The following is a 22,769-nucleotide window of genomic DNA, read 5'->3' as shown; positions in this document are numbered from 1 at the left end:
TTTTTAATCGGACTTTAATCCCTCAAGAAAATTGTCCAACATATCCATCATCGGGACAAGTCCGATCTTTTTCTGATTTTCCCCCTTTATTTTACTAGCTAATTAGACTATGTGAGTTCTAAACTAAGCTAAACAAACAACAACACACTAACAATAAAATTTTTATATAGGAAGTATTCCCCTACCCCACATTTAAACAATGCATAGTCCGCGATGCATAACAAATTCAAAACAAGGTAAGGTGGAAAGAAAGAACTCCCTGCTAGTCGGAGTCCGCATCCTCAAGATACCCACCATCCACGGCTCTAGGCTCATCATCATCTCCTAAGGGCACCAAAGGCATGGGCCTCGTAACTTTATCATCATCGGCATCCTCATTATCAGATCCCTTGTAAGTGTTCTCATCCTCAAACAGATGAATGGGACTGCCCGGTGCTATGCCCAACATCTCCTTGGAAAAGCTGGAGAGATCATTTCTAAAATGCATGCGCTCCTCATCCGACACCCCTAGCTTGCTCATTATCACATTAAGGGAACTATAAAGATACATGTTAAAAATTTTGTCCCTCTCATTCCTTGCAGCCTGGCTTAGCTTTGATGTGGAATCCAACAAGGATATGATGTCTAGTAATGCCTTGGGTGCCTCCACTACCTTATTATGTCCAGGGTACTCCGGTACCCCAAGTGTCAGGAGGTTTCCAAAGAAAAATCTTTTGATCCTTCCCCCAAAGAAGGTGCGATCCATCTCCCCAAGTATATGCTCACCCACATTTATGGGTCTCCCGGTCATCAGAAAGTAGATCACACACACTCGAGCTCGAGTACATTCACTGTTATGCTCGACAGACATCAATCTAGCCTTCACGATAGCCATCTTGTTTTGCCATACTTAGCCATCTTGTTGAAGTCAAAACAGAGCATCTCAAGGTGGGCATTTCCCTTAGTTTGCATCCACTTTGCATTAGAATCAACGCCATAAAGTGTGTGACGTATTGCCCGGTAGCGTGGACTTTTGACGAACTTTTGTAGCCTCCGTTGATTAGGGCTATAACCTCCCAGAAATGCATATAAGGATATTCTATCCAGTGGTATATCCTTCCCTTGGACACATGATCAGAACAAGTCCGCGTTCTAATTGGCGTATAGCTCGCGCACCATGCTCAGATTTGCAGGGCCCGGGCATTCTATGAGTTTCTCCATCTTCATTTCTACCAACCGGGAAAGCACCTCCGGGAATTTCTTTTCTAGGGCCTTCACATTAATCCCCATTTTGGAGATATATTTCCCATATGGAACAAAGTTATCATGCCATTTGATGGCATCTTCTCGAACTTGATCCACCCGAGGTCGTGGTGGCCTCGTCGACCCGCTAGCAACCTGCTTTCCCTTAGCTTGCCGGGACGAACCTTCACCTTGCTTGCATTTTTTGGTAGGGGGAGTAGTGTCGGAGGACTTTTCCACCCCTTTTCCTTTGGCGACACTATCACGAGCTATAACAACTTACACACGACAAACACAAAGGTGAGAATGAATCAAGAAATTTGCCCAAGGTCATCGTGAGTGGCAAAGATGACCCCACACTTAAAACCGAAGGCTATGTATAATCTACTCACAATAGTGGTTCAAAGTGTACCAATGTTTCATCACAAGGCGATAGGTACTCAAGACTTACCCATGCCACAATTCAATTAATCAAACATAGTCATAACTTAACCGTTGTGCAAGCAAACAACGCTAGAGTCCAATTTATGCATTAACTACTACTTACAATAGTTCACAATATGACACAATACCTCCAAACACCCCACACTTCGCCCAACGGCATATACAATGACACTCGGGTACTCAGAATTCACCGGTGTTCAATTCACACTCTTAGGCATTTTGGCAAACACCTTGTGGGCATCAATTTTGCTTCTCTTATTGCAATAATGGTGGAACAAGGTGGCCCTCCAAAATTTACATGAAGTAGAGGGAATTGTAGTTTACTACTTCAAATACAACTTCACAACCAATATTGGCAACTAATTCGTGCACAATAGGGCCACCCACCATAACATAAAAACATGTCAAAGAGATCAATGTGATTTGGGGTTGTTGGAGAAGGAGAACTAAAAAAAACACTAAGAAATTACAAATTACAAGGAAAAGGATAACAAGAAGAACATACCTTTGAGTCTTGAGATGAGGGTGAGCAACAAAAGTTGAAGAATTTTAGAGAGAAGGATAGAGAGAGCAGCGGAGAGAGAGACAGAGTGGGGGGTCGTTTGAAAGTTACGGGAGAGAGAGGGTGGGGTTTTGGGTTAGAGTTTTAATTTAGGCGGGGTTTGGGTTTGGGTAATTGGTTATGGGTTAGTATGTGATAAGAGATGGGTAGTTGGGTTGGGTTAATGGGTGTTGGGTCTTAAAACAACGAAAAAAGAAAGAAACAAATAAAAAACATTTACACCTTCCCTGACCCCCAGCCCAGTGCCCCACGCTGGACTTGGCGCTGGGGGTGCTGATGCTTCTGTAAAGTGCGCCCCAGGCAGCGTGGGGCGCTGGCCTGGGCTTGTTCTGATTTTTTCTTCTTTTTCATATAAGCAACCCTTAACCCGAGCATTCAATATATACATTATACACACCCCACACCATTCCCACCTATGATGACTATACCTACAAAGAAAACAAAACTATTCTACTCTAACTAAAAGAAAACAAAAAATTAAGCAACGAAAGCATTAAAAATTGGGTTGCCTCCCAACAAGCGCCTGATTTAACGTCGCGACATGAATCAACACATTTTCAAGAATCGGCTAATTCCACCGAGGTCTTGTGATGTGCAATGTCACCACCCCAATAATATTTTACTCTCTGCCCATTTACCAAGAAGGTACCACTTGAGCTCGTATCACGTAATTCTACCGCTCCATGAGGCCTCGCACTTTCCACAACGAAAGGCCCTACCCATCGAGACTTAAGCTTTCCGGGGAAAAGCTTTAACCTCGAATTAAACAAGAGAACTTCTTGACCTGGCTCAAACTTCCACTTGACCACTCGTTTGGGGGTGATAGGCGATGGTAACCTTGTGCTTCCATACTTTGCTAAAGCATTATTCACTAATTTGTTATAGAAGTGAGTTCCTCTGTCACTTATCAGCACCCTTGGAGTCCCAAAGCGTGTGAAGATGTGCTTCTTTACAAAGTTTATCACTACCTTTGCGTCATTAGTAGGAAGAACAATGGCCTCTACCCACTTAGACACATAGTCAACCGCCACCAAGATGTACCTGTGACCATTAGAGTATGGGACCGGTCCCATGAAATCAATCTCCCAAACATCAAATAGCTCTAGTGCCAAAATATTTTGCAAGGGAATCTCGTGCTTCTTCATGATTGTTCCGGTTCTTTGACACATATCACACTTTTTAACAAAGTCGTGTGCATTCTTAAATAATTTTAGCCAATAGAAACCCGATTAGAGCACTTTTTGGGATGTTCTATCCCTACCGTGATGACCTCCATATGGAGAAGCATGACAGTCATGCAATATTGCATTCATCTCCTCCATGACAGTCATGCAATATTGCATTCATCTCCTCCTCATAGACACACCTTCATACCAACTGATATGCGCACTGCTATATAGGAATGGCTCATCCCAAATGTAGAGCCTCATATCATGTAGAAACCTTCTTCTATTATTGGGTGTCAATTCTGGTGGTGTCACCCCACTTGCAATAAAATTCACGTAATCTGCATACCATGGAGTTTCACTCGAGGTGATTTCCAATAACTTCTCATCCGGAAATGTTTCTTGGATCGACCCCCCCTAGCTACATGGTTCAGATTTTCTAATCTAGACAAGTGATCAACCACTTGATTCTCTGTTCTTTTTCGATCTTGGATCTCCAAGTCAAATTCTTGCAAGAGGAGGACCCATCGAATTAGCCTTTGCTTGGCGTCTCTCTTTTCAAACAAATACCTTATAGCTGAGTGATCAGTGTAGACGATGACTTTGGTTCCCACGAGATAAGATCTAAACTTGTCAAACGCCCACACCACTGCAAGCAACTCTTTTTGAGTAACAGTGTAGTTCATCTGGGCTGGATTCAGAGTTTTGCTTGCGTAATAAATGGAGTGAAAGATTTTCTCCCTCTTCTGCCCCAGAACAACTCCTATTGCTATGTCACTTGCATCGTACATCAACTCAAATGGCTGCGCCCAATCTTGGGCAATGATAATTGGTGCAGTCACCAATCTTCACTTCAGCTCCTCAAATGCTTTCATACATGCATCATCAAACTTGAACGGGATATCTTTCTCAAGAAGATTGCATAGAGGAGAAGAAATTTTTGAAAAATCTTTAATGAAACGACGATAAAAACCTGCATGGCCCAAGAAACCACGAATGCCCTTGATGGATGTCGGTGGGGGCAGTTTTTCAATCGCCTCAACATCTGCTTTGTCTACCTGCAAACCATTTTTGGACACCTTATGCCCCAAGACTATACCTTCACGTACCATAATATGGAACTTTTCCTAGTTTAACACCAAGTTTGTCTCTTCACACCTAGAGAGTACTTTATCAAGGTTCATTAAACAATTATCAAAAGAACGCCCAAACACAGAAAAATCATCCATGAACACTTCCACAAATCTTTCAACCATGTCAGTAAAAATAGCCATCATACACATTTGAAAAGTCGCAGGTGCATTACAGACACCAAAGGGCATTCTCTTAAACGCATAAGTGCCATAGGGACACGTAAATGTAGTGTTTTCTTGGTCCTCTGGGGCTATATCAATCTGATTATACCCGAATAGACATCTAGGAAACAGTAGTATTCCTGCCCGGCTAATCTATCAAGCATTTGATCAATAAAGGGAAGGGGGGAAATGGTCCTTTCGGGTGGCATTGTTTAGTTTTCTATAATCTATGCAAATTCTCCACCCAGTCACAGTTCTTGTGGGAATCAGGTCATTATTTTAATTAACCACTACAGTCATGCCCACTTTCTTAGGCACACATTGGACTGGGCTTATCTATTTTTTATCAGAGATTGGAAATATAATACCTGCGTCAAGCCACTTAATCACTTCTTTTCTTACCACCTCTTTCATGATTGGATTTACTTGGCTTGTGCCCTTCTACCATGAGGATTTTATGCATGCAGAAAGCTGGACTAATGCCTCTAATGTCAGATATTGTCCACCCAATTACTCGCTTGTGCTCATTTAGTACTCTTAATAGCTTTTCTTTCTACAATTTAGACAAGTGAGAAGAAACTATAACAAGTAAAGTGTCAGAACCACCCAAATAAGCATATTGAAGGTGAGAGGGCAAGGGTTTAAGTTTCAATTTTGGATCTTCTTCAATCGACGGCTTTGGAAGAGGCCCACTTGGTCTATTTATGGGCTCAAAGGGGTTTAATCCCTACATGTAACCACATGATGCATCTAGTATATGCATCATCTCATCAACCTCTTCATCAATTTCCAAGCTATTGAACAACATGAGTACTTTCTCTAGAGAATCGTCTAGATATACACTCGTGTCAATACATTGCTCATCCACCTCCACAACAGATATCATAGAGAGCTCCTCATAATGGCGGGAAAGTTGGATCGCCTTGTAGACATTAAAAACTGCTTCCTCGTTGTCCACCCTCATAATAATTTTTCTCTCTCTCACTTTATTAACCTATAGCCAAGAGAGGTCGTCCCAATATGATTGGAACTTGTTCACCAGTCTCATAATCTAGGATAATGAAGTCCGCTGGGAAGATGAATTTCCTAATTTGCAACAACACATCTTCAATCACTCATTCAGGGTAGGCTATGGATCTATCCGCTAGTTGTAACATCTCAGTGGTTGGTCTTGGAGCTCCCAGAACCAATTGCTTGAACACAGACAAGGGCATCAGATTTATGCTCGCCTCCAAATCACAAAGAGCACGACCCACATCAATATTACCAAGCCTCACAGGGATGGTGAAGCTGCCAAGATCCTTAAACTTTCGAGGAAGCTTGTTTTGGACCCTTGAAGTGCACTCCTCAGTAAGTGCGACTGTCTCGAATTTAGTCAATCTCCTCTTGTGAGCCACTATATCTTTGATGTACTTTGCATACTTTTGGAATTTCTCGAAGTACATCCACCAATGGAATATTCAATTGAACCTGGCTCAACATAGAGAGAAATTTGTTGAACATGCGATCATCATTCTTCTTATGCAATCTTTGGGAGAAGGGTGGGATGCAAGTTCAGATCCAATGAATGGTGGTGGCGGCCTTGCAACATTCATTGGCTCTGAACTTGCATCATCTTTCTTTGACTCATGTGTTGCTTTAGGGATCAACTCCCACTTAGGTATAGGCTTATCCTTTCTCTTCTTTGGCACTTCTTCTAAGTCCTTCCCGTTTCTGAGTGTAGCTGCATTAACTTGATGGTTCTTCTATGTATCACCGGGAAGAGCGCCTGCAGGTCTAGTATTTTGATTTGACACTAACTGCTCTATTTGTCTCTCAAGATTTCTGAAATTGGTCCTGAGTTGTTGATTGTCGAGCAGCAACTTCTTCAACAAATCATGTGTGCTCTCCTCTACTTGTTGGGGGTGGCTTCTGAGGTTGATTAAAATTTCCTTGAGGTCTATAATGATTCGGAGTCGGCTGATTTCCACTTTAGGAGAAGTTAGGATGATTCTTCCAATTTGGATTGTAAGTGTTCCCATATTGTGCAAGCTGATTTACCGGACCTGTACTCTGTTGCCCTACATAGTAGATAGATTCAGGATTCGTGGAGCACATGTCACTCGTGTGACTGTCACCACATAATTCGCAACAAGTAGATATATGTTGTACATGTTGCATCTGTTGTGTTTGGTGCATTGTCATTATATTCATTTGATTTGCCAATTTTGCTATATCTGCTCTCATGGATAAGAAGTCATCAAGCTCAATTACACCGACTGCTATCTTTTTAATTGCTCTTCGTGATTCCCCATATCCTTGCCAATTATGATCATTAGCAGTGAAGTTGTTTAGTAGGAGATGGATTTCACTATACGGCATTGCCATGCAACTACCCTTATAAGCTGAATCAAGATTCATCTTTGATGTCTCGTCCATCCCATCAATGAAAGTATGACCCAACACCTCATCAGTCTGACAATGATGCGGGCAGTCTCTGAGTAGCTTCTTGTATCTTTCCCAAGCTTGACGAAGAGTCTCGCCATCCCGTTGTTGGAACCCAAGAATCTGTCTCCTCAGTGACTTTGTCTTCTTAGTAGGGAAAACTTGATTAAGAATTTCCTTGCTAGATCATCCCAAGTGTGGATTGAGTTTGTAGGTTCCTTTTGCAACCATTACTTAGTTTACCCCAACAGTGGAAAGGGAAACAATGTCATCCTGACATAGTCCTTGGAAATGTTCGGATAATTGTAAGTGTCTGTAATTTCCAGGAAGTTTTGAATGTGCCTCTGCGAGTCTTCATGAGATAGACCCACATATTGCCCTGTGGACTGAATCAGCTGTACCATGTACCGTTAGAGTTCAAAGTGACCAATGATATTAGGCTTCACAATAGCCTGAGTCATATTCGCAAGATTAGGCCTTGCAGCTTCTATCACTGGACGCTCTTCATTACCTGCCATCTCTATTGGCTGTGGTTGAACTACGATGTCCAACTCTCTTTCTATTCTTGTTATAGCTTCGACTTCCCTCCTCACTCTGTGAAGTGTTCGTTCAATTTCAGGATCAAGAGGAAGGAGGTTGTTTGCGCTTCTTCTTCTCCGTATTCAAGAGAAGAGCCCGCGTTAACACAAACATGATAAACTAAAAATTAAAACTTGAACAAATAACTAATAAAAGCTTAACTCATACAAGTAGCTAATTTCTAAGTCCCCGACAACGACGCCAAAAACTTGTTGAGACCAAACACACGTATGCAAGTATACGTGTCGTCAAGTAATATAGTAGTGAGTAGAGTATCGTTCCCACGGAGGCTTATGATTAAATTTTGACATATTCAAACTTAAATAACATATCGATTCAAGAGATTTCTCACAAAATATATAAGTGACTAATTTACTACCTAAGAGACTATCAAGCAATGAAATAACTAGAAATCAACCACAACACTTACGCAATTTCGAATAAAAATTTAGTAGGAGAGAGTGTTCCAGGGTCATAGGCTAGCTAACAATCTTGTTGCGTTCTTGGGTTAAATGACTAATTAATTTATCTGAATTGTTGATTGACAGGGTTGATATTACTCATAAGAATCTATCGAGTTCTTACTCGCCTAATCAAGCTAACTTAATACCTATATGTCTATGGAATTAAGACTAACAAGAATGCATTTATACTTCCTGTAGTCCAACAAAGCAAGGCAATTAGGTATATTTCTATCCTAATTGCGAATCCGTTTCTCGATGCCCAGGTTCAAGAACTTGCTCTATTTAATTCTATCTGCAATCTAGAATTCTCACTTTAGAGTTCAACTCTAGATTCGTAGATAGTATTTCACTATTATCGACTCAGCAAAATAATTAAAAATAGAATTAAATAAATAACCCAATATGATAAAATCAAGCTCATCAATTTAAACTTCAAACGTCAATATTCATGTAGCACCCATGACCCCAAAGCAATAGGGTTCTTAGCCATTCATGTTCATACAATCATCAAAGATAATATTTTCAAACATAAAATCAATGAATACTAGAAGAAGAATGTAAGAATTGATCAAATCCGTGCTCCCAAGTATTTCGTACTTTTATTTTTCTCCCAAAGTCACGTCCTCCCCCTCAAAATAGATTTAGGTTGGCTTTTATATGAGTTGGGAACATTTTGGGTCGAAATAACCGAGTCCTAGTCGAAATAGGACATGTTACCATTTTGAGTGTCCAGGGCAGCATGGGGCGCTGGCTCTGGCGCTCAACTTTCCTACTTTTTGTTTTGTGCGCCACCCGCGCTGCCTGTGGCCTTCAAATGTGCAGTTTTGCCTTTTCTTCCCATTTTCGCTCCAATTCGCACACTTTTGTCCTAAATCGCATCCAAATGATTCCTACACATAGAAATACCACAACTTAGCATAAATTATTATATTACAAATCCGAAATCTATGATACAGTAGCACAATGTGAGGCAATATACATCAAAATATGCATACATTAAGCTGAATATCAATATTCCATCGTATTTTGGAATATCTGGCATCTTGAATCTCTTTGGAATCAACTCCAGGGCCGCACTTGGTTTGAACGACAACTGAATATACTTCTTTGAGTCCAGGTCCTTCAGGACCGGGGTTGCCCCCGGATATGATCCATCAGAGTATGAAATTCTTTAGCATTTTGATCTATTCGAGCATACATTTCCCTAATGAACCTCATGAGCTCGGTCTTAAAAAGGATCATCTGTGTTGTTATCATTTTCGGATCCGCTGCCTACACTACCTGCTTGGTTATTATTCGATCTGAACTCCTCCCTTGAAGTGATGTTATCAGTTCTTGGCGCCGTCTGATTTATAGGCACCCCAAGAGGAGCTCGAACTCCACCGTTGGAATTATTTGAAGCAACCCATAGCGCTTGGTGGAGTTCAGTCATTATTTCTTCATATATTGAGAGATGATTCATGATTTCTCATTGATGTGCTCTCAAAACTTTTACCGTATCAGCAACGGGTTCATCATCCATATCATCAGGGGTAGGACTCCATGCATGCCGAGTATTTTATTCTTTCCGGTTCAGAGTTGTCTCATTCACGTCGATACGGGTTTCACTTGTTGAATCATCCTGCTGATCCCCACCATGGAAATCGTCCACATGCTCGTTGCCGTTGTTTGTTCTAGCATTGAGCGAGTTGTTGACATCATTGAGTGCCATAGTTATTTTTTGCTTACTATAGAAACACTTCAAAGTACGTTAGTAAAAGAGGAATATATCAAAGTAATACCGTGATTGTCTATGTCCCAAGGTAAATGCCAAACTGTTTACCCGTAAAATGGTACAATTAAATCTGTAACGTGATTTATAGCCCAGTAAAATTAAATAACAAAAAGCAAAGCGAGTAAAATAAAAATAATTGAAGAAAAGACAAGCCTGAGCTTCAAATTGATCTCTCTGGAGACAAGAACAATGCGAGAATCTTAATAGTAGTAAAATAAAACTTTATAGGATGAGAGAATACTATCAGCCTTTTTTCTTACAAGTATTTTGTATCCTTCAATGAGTACAAATTTCAGTATTTATAGCTAAATTAGAGGGGATAAGATCCTCAAATTATGCTCCTTTTCAAGGTGAGTAAAACCCCTTCTTGATAGATGCATAACGATTGACAATAAATGCTATTTTCTATAACGGTTGCTCCTTTAATGTTGACCTTTCTAACCGGTATCTTACTTTCAAATTCTCGTCTCCGTTCAAGATGCCTTCGGGACTTATACATACCGGTCACATACCTATTTTCGATGTAAGCTATTTGCTTACTCATCTTCCACTTCTCTTCACTACCACGTGTCTATTCGGGAAGCATCTACTTGTCATCTGTAAATTTTACTCAATACAATGTGATTGCTCATGCATGTATTTAATTAATCTGCCCTGTAATAGTAAAAAAGTATTTTCTTCCTTAAATCTCAAGATTATCTTCTTAAGAATGATTAGTTAGTGACCTCGGAATGAACCCAACACAGAGTTGGAAGCAATATTTTCATTTGCTCCTATGTAAACTTTCATAAATCTAATTATATTCACCAAATATAAATGTGACTGAACGTAATGCCTTAAGACCTACACTTGATGTTCTTGGAGCGGTAAAAGTTATAAAAGAAACATTAAATATGATTATATCGCGTAAAATCGAGCGCAGATATAACTTAAATTTGGATATGAGCAATGGTAACTTGTATATGCATTAATTAATTAATTAGGGGCAGAACAAAAGTTATTTGGGAACATTTTGCCCATGGTCATTCAAGTAAAGACTTATCACACAAAAGTCATTTGTTTTCTTAAACATAAAAGTCATCTAATTAAGGCCTAGATAAATAAAATATAAAGTATAAACTTGGCCCAAAAATATATTTTTCTTCGAAAAATCTGATGTGGCACCTGACAGGCTTAATATAATGGATTAAGATGTAATTATCCATATGTCCAACTTAAACCAAGCATATTCACAAATAGGGTTGTACATCAACTCTTAGGGATCGTATGGTTCAAAATAAAGTTATTCTAATATTATAATCCTTTGATTATAACTAAGGTTGTCCAACGGGACGGGACGGGACGAGACCAAATAAACGGGACGGGACGGGACAAGACCAAATAAACGGGACGAGACGAGACGACATTTAGCCGGGACGGTGGCAGGACGGGCCTAAACAGGACGAAACGGTAGGCCCATCCCATCCCGCTAACAAACGGGACGGGACATGACGGTTTCGCGGGCCTTAAGTAGGCCGTTTTAAAAAAAACAAAATTTAATTATTTAAGCATTAAGTTTGGCAACAACTAATTTTTTGACAATGACTAAGTTTTTAAAGTTTGCAATGACTAGTTTTTTGACTTATTTAGTAAACTTAAAACTTAATAAATTATAATAAAATTAGAAAACTAAGTAAAGAATTATAAAATATTAAAATAAAAGACTTGTAATGAAATATTTTATTAATTATAATAGAGTTGTAATTTATTTAATATAATTTGAAGTCATTAAGTAACTAAGTAAGAGTGTAAGACAATTCATAAAAAAATTCAAGGCTTGGAGACTTTTATTTTATTAATAGAACTTTCAAATTTCACATATAAATATAATTCTTTTGAAGAACACCTAATCTACGCAACCACCTTCTAGGAAGGATTCTGTTTGAACTACGCCTCTTAGTAGCCAGTTACAAATTATCATACTAATATTTGTAAGCTCCTATATAGTTTCGTTGTAACTTATCTATAATTTCTCTCGGACATTGCTCTGGAATTGGCAATGTTGATTGATATTCCATGAGTTCCATGCCGTCATCGCTCCCAGTTCTAAGTATCTCATTGTATTCTTCTTCTTCCCTAGTGGTTAATTTTTCAAAACCAAGATTTCTTCTTTCTGAATTAATCCAATCTCTAAATAAAACAGAAATCTCTAGGCTGTCCTCCATTAATGAATGTCTATGATCTCCGATTTGAAATGTTTCCGCGCTAAAAGTACTCTCCGATGCTACTGATGATGCTTGAATAGCCAGGATATCTCGGGCCATTATTGAAAGTGTTGGAAAAGCCTTGCCACGCTTCCTCCACCATGCCAAAAGTTGTTTGTTGCCTTCTTCGTCTTTAATACTTTCCAATCCTTGATTAAGATAAGAAAATAAATTAATACCATCTTTTACAACTAATTCTTCTAGTGGGTGCTTCATCTAATTCTTCTTCCTCATTTTCTTTATCCTCAATAAAAATATCATTTTCAAATTATCTTTGTAAAGTTTCATGATCTAGTTGTTCTCCGAAATTAATATTATAACATGAAGGGGTTGAGAAAATAAAGTTTCATGAACATGAGTCATTTCATCTATATGTTTTCTAATTCTAGGAGAATGATTAGGATTAAGACTAGGATTAGGATTATGATTACTACTACTATCACCTTTACTACATTTTTTACTACTTTTTTAAATAGGCCAAATATATTTTTAGGTGCCATAATTTAAATACGAAATTAAATTTAAAAAGTTAACACAAAAATTAAACACACAAATGAAATACGAAAATAGAACACGTAAAGTAAACATAAAAATTAAGCACTAAAATGATACGCAAAAATTATATATTAAAATTAGGAGATGGAATGAGTGCATCGTGATTAAATATTAAAACTTGAAGAAATTGCCCAAAAAAATTGTTCCAAATACTTGACGAATTAATTTGAAGCTTGAAAGTTGCTCCAAATATTTGCCAAAATACTTGAAACTTAGTTGATCACTTGATTGTGAGAAAATTGAGAGAATAATATAGATAGAATGTAAGAAATTTGAGAGAGAATGATTGATTTTTGTGGGAAAAAATGAAGAAGGATATGGTATTTATAGTTAAAAATAGGGTCAAAGTATAATTTAATAAACTTAGGGGTTATATTTAAAGTTTGGGGGGAGGGGGCAAATATTGCCGTTTATAGCCATTGGGAACGACTAAATTTGCAATGGAGGTCGTTGCCCAACGGCTATATTTTAAAAAAAAAATTAAAAAATACGTGAGACAGGCGGGACGGGACAGGACAGGACGGGACAAGACGGAAACGGGATAAACGGGACGAAATGGACATCCCGTCCCATCCCATGTACCGTTTAACATGGCTTCATCCCGTTTAGATTTAAGTGGGTTGGGACGGGATATGGGATGGGACGGCCGTCCCGTTGGACAACCTTAATTATAACTAGTATTACCTATCCACCTCCTGGGGATCGTTTGGTTCAAAATTAGGTTATCCTAGGATAATAATTTGAATTATATATCCCACCTTGTAAATGAGATAAATAATTTCATAATTGTGGTATAAAAGTTAATTCTGTTTTTTCTTTTTTTTGGGTCACAGATGTAGTTTTCTTTTCCAAGGTCACACTTCTTTTTTACATTTACTTTAACTGTACATGGTTGGAAATATTATCCATTTGGCGCAACTTATTGACCAGTCAACTTATATCTCGTTAAGCAAAACAAATACACCAATGTTTAATAACTTCACCACAGTAGTTAAATAATGCAAGTATAGGTTTTGCTTATCCCAACGGCTATTTCTCCCCTTCTTACATTATATTATTCAAATCCATTATTCTCTTCCAACGGTCCATTCTTCCCACATATTAGGCATTTCAGACAACCTCGTCTTCCACAATTTACATCACTTTCGTACTGAAAACAAATTAAATCTCCAAATAATCTCTCTCTTTCATTTTCTTGATTCTTGGTTTTCTTCTTCTTGTTGTCTATTTTCCTATCAAATTTATTTGTCTCTTTTTTTTATAATCATCATAAATGGAAACAAAGGAAAATGCTGCTGCTGCTACAGTTCAACATGTAACAAAAGCATCATCAGATCAGCTTCTAAGGAAGTTTGCAGAGATGGGTTCTGAATCAGAAGATAAAGCTTTAGCTAAGAAGGAACTCGGGTTAGCTAAACGCAGGAAAAGAATACAACCCACTGCCGATGGGAGCAGCACTACTACTGTTTTGGGTGAGAGGAAGTCCCTTCTACCTCCTGTTGGTTCTCAACGATCCGTGGCATTGATTCGGCGTTTAGGAATTGGAAAAACTAAGAGTAGAGCTAGGGATTTCAGGAACAGATCCTTTTTGGGTACTATTGAGAAGGTTAGCTTTCCACAACTTCTTGACATTCTAATACTTTTGCTGTACTAGTTTATATATTAGATTCTTCATTAAATTTGTGGTATATTGGTGGGGATTGTCTTAGCCTGTCTTGAGTCTGGGGGGAGATGGGAGAAGATTGACTACTGGGGCAAACTAAAATTTGCTTGCTTTATTTATGTGATAAGAATTGGAAATTTATCATTTAAGCAGAGATATACATGGTTAAGGAAATGGTCCAAGAAATAAGTAATTTCCTATTGGCATGAGAAACTTTGCTACTACCCGGTAGGAAAACAAAAAGGCGAATCCAGAATTTGAATTTTATGAGTGTGAGTTTGGAATTCTACCGCAACTCATTTGATTTACTAGATCCGAAATCAAGTAAATGTACTCATTTAGGGAATCTTTTAATATATATACATGGTCCGAGTCAAAGTTACTGGATTTGGATGAACCGATAAGGCGATAACTAACACTCTACATCCACCACTAGCCGTGGAATTGTTGCATTAGAAGGAGACTTGAAATCGATTGGCAATTATTGACATTGCATTTGAATCTGATATATTAACTACATTGAAAAGAAAGTAATCTGGATTTGCATCAGCATAAACAATGTGTCTCGGTTGTCAGTCCCAATAGAAGTACGTAGCAGGTTGGTTGAATCCGTCAAATACGGCCATTTAATAAAGATTCTTCAGCACATTCAGTATATGGGCTGTGCTCCTGCATTACATTCAACTCGTGATTGGCTCCAAAGGCGGATCCAGTGCCGGGTCCATCTGAACCCAACACTTTTAACGTGAAGTATAAACTTATGTGTAAAAATATACTAAAATGGCAACAAATAAGTATATAAAATTATAATAGGTTCAATGCTAAGAGCCTTAAAAGTTGAACCCACAGATATTAAATCCTGAATTTGCCTTTGATTTGCTCGGTGCAAGAATGATACTTTATCACAGAAGTGTTCTATTTTGCCCAGATGATGTAGGTGTAGAGACTGCAGCAAGAATGAAAATAAGGCTTATGAAATGAAAGCTATTCTCATTGTCATTTTGCTAGTCAATGACACTAAAGGCCTTGAAACCATATGTTAAATGTGCATTATCATTCTGTAGATATATACTGAACAATATCGATAAGTCTCATTCTTCCAAGGCTTCGAATCACTTGTATTCGGCAGAGTCTACATGAGACAATCGTCAGTACGTGCCTGCAGAGCTTAATGATCGTCTTGTGCAAAAGAGACAATCCTTATTTCATCAGTTAGTTTTACCTATTCACATCTGCAATTGTACACTTAAACTGATGGATTTGTTCTAAAATCACCTTTTTGTTTCTCTTTTCATATGTATAGACATGGCGCAGAACTGTTGAAGGAGCTTCCAAGGTCTTCATTGAGAAACATTACAACCGGCACAGGCGTCTGATAAGTGATACGTATTAGGTAAAGTTGTTATGCACTTCAAATGGAAGTTCATTCCATTCTGACTTGTTAGAAGGCAAAGATTTTGCTTTGGCTTCTAAGTAACATCGACTCACTATATTCTTCTGTCCATGGTAAGAAATAGTAACTACATTATTTATGTCAGTAACATATCTCTCTAACGGTTTTCTGTATTTCTTATTTTGTCAAGCTGTTGCTTTTGATATGTAATGTTGCGTTGTTATTTCATTCTCTTACTTCCATGTTTCTGTAATTTGATAAGAGAAAAACAAAGAATGAGAAGTTATGACATTGAATATTGTCAATTTTGGTGAAATTTCATCCTCGAGTAGAATGTATCTGACTTTCACTGAAGGGTTCATTCTTGAGTATATAACAATTCTGAACTTAGAGGCCTTTAATTCCCTCGCCCCGAGCTGTATATGTTTGCAGATGCTCAAAAGGAAAAAGAAAACACTGAATGTGATTGTGAGTTATGGTAATAATATATCTGCGGGTGAGATCTGTGTGGAGAAATAAGTACAGAGAAGCTAACAACAACAGCAATGAACTAGTCGAGAGGAAATGATGATCCCCAAATTTAGGGGATAACATTTGGATTCACCTAAAGCAGCTAGAGGGCTTATATAACAATCTGTGTTAGTGGATCTAGCTAGTACAGATAGTCCAGAAGCTACATCTGAGGAATGAAGAGTATTATCGCTTGATTTCACCACACATATAATGCGCACTGGACCTACATAATCCTGTAAACTGTAATGTCAAGGTGGTTGAAGCGGAATCTTCACAATCATTCAAAGGAAGAATCACAATGCTGCCTATCAGTTTTCATGATGCTTAATTGAATCCTTGTCTGTTGACTAGCTCAACCATGTGAATAGGTGTCAAGTTGACAGGAAGGAGTCTTCTAGCAGTGAAAACATACTTTGAAAGCTTACCGAGGACCAAAGTGGCGAAAGACTTAACCTAATCATGTTATTCTGAGTACTCGAACATGGGAAGGATTGAAGCTACAAAATATTTTGCTGTACATCTTATGGGCGACTTTCGTATTGATTATCTTTTTGCTTTATATCAGTGATTCAATATTCAAGGGAGACTTCTCATAATTCCAAGCGATTGTAGCAGTAAGAAGAAAAAGAAGCTCATCCCGTCTCCTATATCAGTTCAGACCATGCAACTCGCCATTTTAGTTCTATTAGGATTTTCCTCTTGGTAACTGATTCATTCATTCAATATAATTGGAGCATTGCTGATTCAACCTGTTCATATAATGCAAATATGCAAACTTCAAGTTGTCATAATCATGTTCAACTAAACGATATAGCAAAGCTAATATAGGCAAGTGAAAGGCACTGTAGATTTGAGGAAAGTATAATTTTGTCTATGAAATTGTGTGATTAAAATTATTTTTAACTCAAATTAATGATTTTGTTTGTAACATGCAGTAAGATCTCCTAAACAATCAAAAGACAATCAGAATTATGCATAATGACCCTAGGGCTGTAACTTTTTACTATTAATCTCTGTTTAAATATCCTTTTTTGTACATTCTTGTTAGCAAAAACTTCAGGGCATAGTAGAAAAAAAGACTCATTATATCTCCTAATAAGTATTAAATCACCTTATTTTGGTTTAGGTTCAAGCTTCCAAGAACAAATAATTTTGGGCTGGAATTGTAAATCCAAGATCTGAACTAACAAGTTCAAACTCTAAGCTGCATAGGTTTTGACATTTATCAAAGCTCCATTTATGTTCCTCACCAACTTACAGGCAACTGTAATAGACAGTTGGGGAATACAACTTTGACTTATTGCAGATTACCCCCCAAATTCTTGGGGTTCTAGTTATGATCGAAAAAACAAGTCATGTTGTTTCAGATTTTAGCATTTGACATTATGTTCTGATACCATCTTGTATAGCTATAAAACCTTGTTGAAGCTCAGCAGAAACCACCAGTATCAAATTATGGCTTTTATCAACCTTCTCATTCTCATCATCCTCACTCTTTCTAGCACACCAATTACCACAATGTCTATACCCGAGACAAACCGTAGAAATGCAACTACAAACTCTTACGCCGATGTTGCTCTTTCTGCGCGAAAAGGTGCATTTCCTCCTCCCAGAAAGCTAGGAGAATACTCGACAAATTCTACCGACTACAACTTGATCTGCAAAACTTGCAAGAGATTATCGGAACGCAATACATGTTGTTTCAACTACAGTTGTGTTGATGTGTCCACCAACAGGTTCAACTGTGGCTCCTGTGGCCTTGTCTGTAACCTTGGAACGAGATGCTGTGGTGGGATCTGTGTGGACATCCAGAAAGACAATGGCAATTGTGGCAAGTGTTCTAATGTTTGCTCTCCTGGTCAGAAGTGTTCATTTGGGTTTTGTGACTATGCCTAAGTATATTTTCCCTATGTCTAGTAATAACCAGAGTCTGTGTAAGCCTGTCAAATAACTAACTCCCCTGTCCCTAGGGTGAAATGTTACTCTAATAACGTTGGAGATTTGCATTCTGTGTTGTTTGTAGTAAGTTATGGCTAGTAATCTATTTAAGGTGACTTGGTATACATAGTTTTGTGTGTTGCACCATCTTGTTTTTAGACATGGTAAATTTCGCGTGATCTGCTTTGAAGACTGAAAAAGCTATAAGGGGCAAAAAGATTTAAGGGAAATGAAGGAAATTACATATTTGGATAAAGAAATTGTCAACCATTACCCTTGAGGAGGGTATCGAGGTTGAGAAATAGGGGGGTTTCATGGTTCGGTTTGGATCGATTATTTCCTATAAAAAAAACCACATCAAGTAAGTCGGTTTTTCATATATTGAAACCAAACCAAATTAATTAAGTCAATTTTTTATCGATTAGGTTTTTGTCGATTTTTCGGTTATTTATCGGCGTTTCCATTAATATGAGACATACACTACAAAACACATATTCTGACGACCACATTTTCAATGTAACCCTATCAAACCAATTGCTCTTTGAGAAATCTATCATTTAACAAGATTATATTGATGATAGTTGAACCAAATAGCAATGAATAATTTAAGAACTCAATTAAAAATAGATTATTTTAAACATGAAATAGATTCTTGTACTTAGCAAAGGAAACTACCAATCGAACTATAATTTAAAGGCAAAATAAAAGGGGGTGAGGGGGGCAGACCGGTGCACAAAATATTCCGCATTCACATATGGTCTAGGGAAGGCAAAAAAATAGATTATTATAATGGCAAAGAATTAGACAAAAAGTAAAAACGATTACCATGTACCATAAATCTTAAGATAGTTTTTAATAAAAATATAATTATAATAATAAATTTTAAATAGCTACTTTTATAGTCAGTTTTGTTCGAGTTTTTCCGGCTATATTTTTATTAAAAGCAAAACCAAACCAAATTTGATCGATTTTTAAATTCAAAACCCAAACCAAATCAAACCAAAAAAGTAACAGTTTTTTTGATCGGTTTGGTTCGATTTTTCGGGTTTTTGTGAACACCCTTATTGAGCATTAAGGTGGTGGTTAAGCGTTTTCACGCCGGTAACATTAGTATTAGTCTCGTATTTTTGTTTCTTCGTATCTGCAGATTTCTTTTACTATATGTTGTCTCTGTCCCTTCAATTTATATATCACATTTGCTTACTATGGTCACTACTTGTTGTTTCTACTTTTTGTTGGTTTCTTTCTCGAACCGGGGGTCTATTAAAAATAACCCCTCTACCTTCATAAGGTAGGGGTAAGGTATTAGAAAAATAATGGGATGAAATAAGCTGGCTTCGATAGCGTAATCACTGTCCTTAAGAAATTTAAGCTTCCCACTTTGTTGCTGCGGGGATAATAGCAGAATTCCTCCGGGATTTACAAAGTCATTGAAATTCGAGTTTCAGCAATTAACTCGACTTTCCCACAAGAACATAATATTTGTGAGTTTTAGAAAATAAGTAGAAAAGAAAGAGATGAAAATGTGAAGATGTATTTCGTTTTGGAAATGATATGGGTATTTATAATACCTCTAGGAGTCTATTGAAATTAATACACCGTCTCTTCATAAATAGGTACCTTTTAAAATCAATGGTCACCTTTTTTGAATTTTAAAAAAAAGATTGTCAAAAAGCGTTTTTCCTGAAATTAATTTAAAAATATTTTTAATTAATTAATGAAATTATATGTGACTAAAATATTAATTATGGACTACTTAATTGGCCCAAAGCCCAATTAATCGCCCCAAGTGCTCAAGTGCCAAATCTGGACTATTAATAATATAGTCAAATTTGAATTTTCCTCCAAAACATCATTTACAATTTTCAAGCTATATAAGACAAAGAAGTGCTTTTAAACATTTCTTGCTTTCTTTATTTTTTAAATGAGGGACAAAATAACCTCTTTTCAAATAGTTCCATCAAACACAAACTAATATAACATAAGATTTGCGTACACTCCACTCTCAGTGGTTTGTTGTTGAGTAATAATATAATAATCATTCGTTAGAAACTCTTATCGAATTCAAATCACAATAACATTTGACATACGCTCTTCTACACGAAAACATTTATGAAAAAAATGAATTTATAATGAACTGTTTTCTTTCTGAGCAGCTATATTTAGAAGCATTTTCTGTGAACAATTGAAGGCCCAGATTCATCGTACTCTGCCTTTGCTATCCACATCTGCACTCAGGAAAAATAAATAGATATAAGAAATGTCTTGCACCATCTCAACAAATGTATAATCACCTTTCAGCTTAAATCGATCAACATTTTGCATAGAAATTACTAGTCAGCATTAGTTCTCAGGTAATCAGCATTTCTCAACCATAGCAAATAAGCCAATTAAGGAGTTTGCTATTACAGCCAAAGGAATCTATTATCTTAATTTCTGTGAGCTTAACACTAACAACCATACAATGAGACAGTGCAATAGCTCAATTTGCATCTTTTTAGAGATAAAGCGCGCAAGAAGTGTTAAAACATTTCTGCAAATTTGCATACCTGCTGGAATGTGCTGAGGGAAGCCAAAATAGATCCTCCGATCCATACACTATACTTCCTCTCAGGTGAGGCAACAACCTTGATCTTCATACTAGTTGGGGCTAATGCTGTAATTTCCTTGCTCATCCTATCGATCAGCAATTCCTGCCAACTTTGTGGAACCATATGAGGACAATATTTCCGTATATCCTTTCTGATATCGACGTCACATTTCATTATGGAATTGTATGTGGTTTCGTGAATGCCAGCAGCTTCCATTCCAATCATCGAGGGTTGGTATAGCACTTCTGGACAGCGGAATCTCTCAGCACGGGCAATGGTGATAACCTGTCCATCAGGCAGCTCATAGTTCTTCTCCACAGATGAGCTAGTCTTTGCTGTTTCATGTTCTTGTTCGTAGTCAAGAGCAATGTAAGCCAGCTTCTCCTTCATATCTCTAACAATTTCCCGCTCAGCCGTAGTGGAGAAAGAGTAGCCTCTCTCCGAGAGAATCTCTTGGGTTTTTCTTTAAAGGGTGTGAATGAGAAATGAAAGAAGCACCTTTTGGATTGCACATCTCCATCTCACCCTTCTTCGTCTATAAATTTAAAGGCTTGGCCTTATTTTTCATACATGTAAAATCTGAAAACTTCTACCCACTTGTAACGACCCGATAGGTCGTTTTGAATAATAGCCTTATTTTTATGTTTCAAGATCTCTCATAACTCTATTTGGTATTATATGACTTGCGTGCGTGGTTCGTGTTGCTTTTCAGAAAGCTTTTATGAGAAATTTTGAAGAAAACGTGATTTTTCACTTAAAATGAGGGTAGAGTTGACTACGATCAATGTTTTTGGTAATCGACCTCGAATTAGTGTTTTAAGTTGTAAGTTGAAATCCTTGAGTTTGATGATCGATTCTTGATGTTTGATGTTATTTTGATGATTTGAGTGAGCGAGCGAGTTTGTAAGATATTATTACACTTGTGTACATGTTCGGATTGGAGCCCGAGAGACTCGGATGAGTCTAGTGTTTCAGGTATGCAAGTCCCGCAATTGTGATCACCTATTCACAATTGCGAGTCCCGCTTTTGCGAAATCGGACTCGCAAATGCGATATCTAGGGAGGGGCTGTGATCTTCGCAAATGCGAAGCGGCTGTCGCAAATGCGAGTTGGGGGTATTCGCTTTTGTGATGGGAAGGTCGCAAATGCGACTTGAAGCTGGGTTGGATGGTCTTCGCAATTGCGAAGAATGTCTCGCTTTTGCGAGTAAGGTACAATCGCAAATACGACCATTGTGTCGCAAATGCGATATCATGAGGGTGGGTAGTTTTTCGCTTTTGCGAGCGGTAATTCGCTTTTGTGAACATATGTATCGACCGGGTGGTACTTTTGAGTATTTTAGCCCCGATCCCCTAGATTTTTCTTCCTCTATGCTATATTGTAGTTATGTAACTTGCCGGGGTGGTTGGTTTTGGTTTCAAGTGAGTTTCAGAGTGAAGTGGGACACATAGTCCCTAAGTTGGAAGGTTAAGTCGTAAGAGTTGACCATAGTTTGACTTGTGTGAAGATGACTCTGGAATGGAGTTTTGACGGTTCCAATATCTCATAGGGTGATTTTGGTCTTAGGAGCGTGTCCGATTGTTAATTTGGAGGTCCGTAGGTCATTTTGGAGTAAATTAGCGAAAGTTGGAAGATTTTGGAATGTTTGACCGGGAGTAAAATTTATTATATCAGGGGCGGATTCCTATTCCGGAAGTTGAAATAGGTCCGTAATTTCATTTATGACTTGTGTGCAAAATTTAAATTCAATCGGAGTTGATTTGGTATGAATCGGCATCGGGTTAGAAATTTGGAAGTTCATAATTGGTTAGGCATGAATTTGGGTTGCGATTCGTAGAATTTGTGTTGTTTGACGTAACTTTTGAGCTCGAGTAGGGTTGTCATGTGTTTTGGGACTTGTTGGTATATTCGGACAGGGCCCCGGGGGCCCCGGGTATGAATCAG

At 37.9% G+C, this 22,769-nt stretch overlaps 4 protein-coding genes and 1 non-coding gene across 5 annotated transcripts; 3 read left to right on the top strand and 2 right to left on the bottom strand.

The window, feature by feature from the left end:
- Window positions 1-6,659: 6,659 nt before the first annotated feature.
- Window positions 6,660-7,516, bottom strand: LOC138907453 (uncharacterized). Its single transcript, XM_070198051.1, has 2 exons — window positions 7,356-7,516; window positions 6,660-7,293 (listed from the first exon to the last, which is right to left on the bottom strand). Exons 1-2 carry the CDS (start codon window positions 7,514-7,516, stop codon window positions 6,660-6,662), a joined length of 795 nt encoding a protein of 264 aa, XP_070054152.1.
- On the top strand, window positions 7,144-7,250 carry LOC117275731 (small nucleolar RNA R71). Its single transcript, XR_004505936.1, has one exon. It is a non-coding gene; the product is annotated as a small nucleolar RNA R71 (small nucleolar RNA).
- Window positions 7,517-13,824: 6,308 nt separating the features above from the next.
- LOC104092024 (uncharacterized) lies at window positions 13,825-17,044 on the top strand. Its single transcript, XM_009597505.4, has 2 exons — window positions 13,825-14,333; window positions 15,694-17,044. Exons 1-2 carry the CDS (start codon window positions 14,001-14,003, stop codon window positions 15,781-15,783), a joined length of 423 nt encoding a protein of 140 aa, XP_009595800.1. The 5' UTR covers window positions 13,825-14,000; the 3' UTR covers window positions 15,784-17,044.
- A 707-nt stretch (window positions 17,045-17,751) lies between these two features.
- LOC104092025 (protein STIG1) lies at window positions 17,752-18,192 on the top strand. Its single transcript, XM_009597506.4, has one exon. It carries the CDS (start codon window positions 17,752-17,754, stop codon window positions 18,190-18,192), a length of 441 nt encoding a protein of 146 aa, XP_009595801.1.
- Window positions 18,193-20,396: 2,204 nt separating this feature from the next.
- Window positions 20,397-21,331, bottom strand: LOC138907452 (actin-like). Its single transcript, XM_070198050.1, has 2 exons — window positions 20,784-21,331; window positions 20,397-20,462 (listed from the first exon to the last, which is right to left on the bottom strand). The coding sequence occupies exons 1-2, from the start codon at window positions 21,213-21,215 to the stop codon at window positions 20,397-20,399; spliced, it is 498 nt and encodes a 165-aa protein (XP_070054151.1). The 5' UTR covers window positions 21,216-21,331.
- Window positions 21,332-22,769: the final 1,438 nt, after the last annotated feature.

This window comes from Nicotiana tomentosiformis, chromosome 3 (genome assembly GCF_000390325.3).
Source record: "Nicotiana tomentosiformis chromosome 3, ASM39032v3, whole genome shotgun sequence".
NCBI classification, from domain to species: domain Eukaryota; kingdom Viridiplantae; phylum Streptophyta; class Magnoliopsida; order Solanales; family Solanaceae; genus Nicotiana; species Nicotiana tomentosiformis.
Note: the sequence above shows the minus strand (reverse complement) of the source record. Positions and strands in the feature narration are given on the sequence as shown.

Coding starts and splice junctions, on each gene's coding strand:
- LOC138907452 (XM_070198050.1), bottom strand. CDS start 21,215: ATGAAGGAGAAGCTGGCTTACATTGCTCTTGACTACGAACAAGAACAT. Junction 20,463..20,783: donor CCCTCAGCACATTCCAGCAG/GTATGCAAATTT, acceptor TCCTGAGTGCAG/ATGTGGATAGCAAAGGCAGA.
- LOC104092025 (XM_009597506.4), top strand. CDS start 17,752: ATGGCTTTTATCAACCTTCTCATTCTCATCATCCTCACTCTTTCTAGC.
- LOC104092024 (XM_009597505.4), top strand. CDS start 14,001: ATGGAAACAAAGGAAAATGCTGCTGCTGCTACAGTTCAACATGTAACA. Junction 14,334..15,693: donor TTTTGGGTACTATTGAGAAG/GTTAGCTTTCCA, acceptor TCATATGTATAG/ACATGGCGCAGAACTGTTGA.
- LOC138907453 (XM_070198051.1), bottom strand. CDS start 7,516: ATGGTACAGCTGATTCAGTCCACAGGGCAATATGTGGGTCTATCTCAT. Junction 7,294..7,355: donor TTTCCCTTTCCACTGTTGGG/GTAAACTAAGTA, acceptor GGGATGATCTAG/CAAGGAAATTCTTAATCAAG.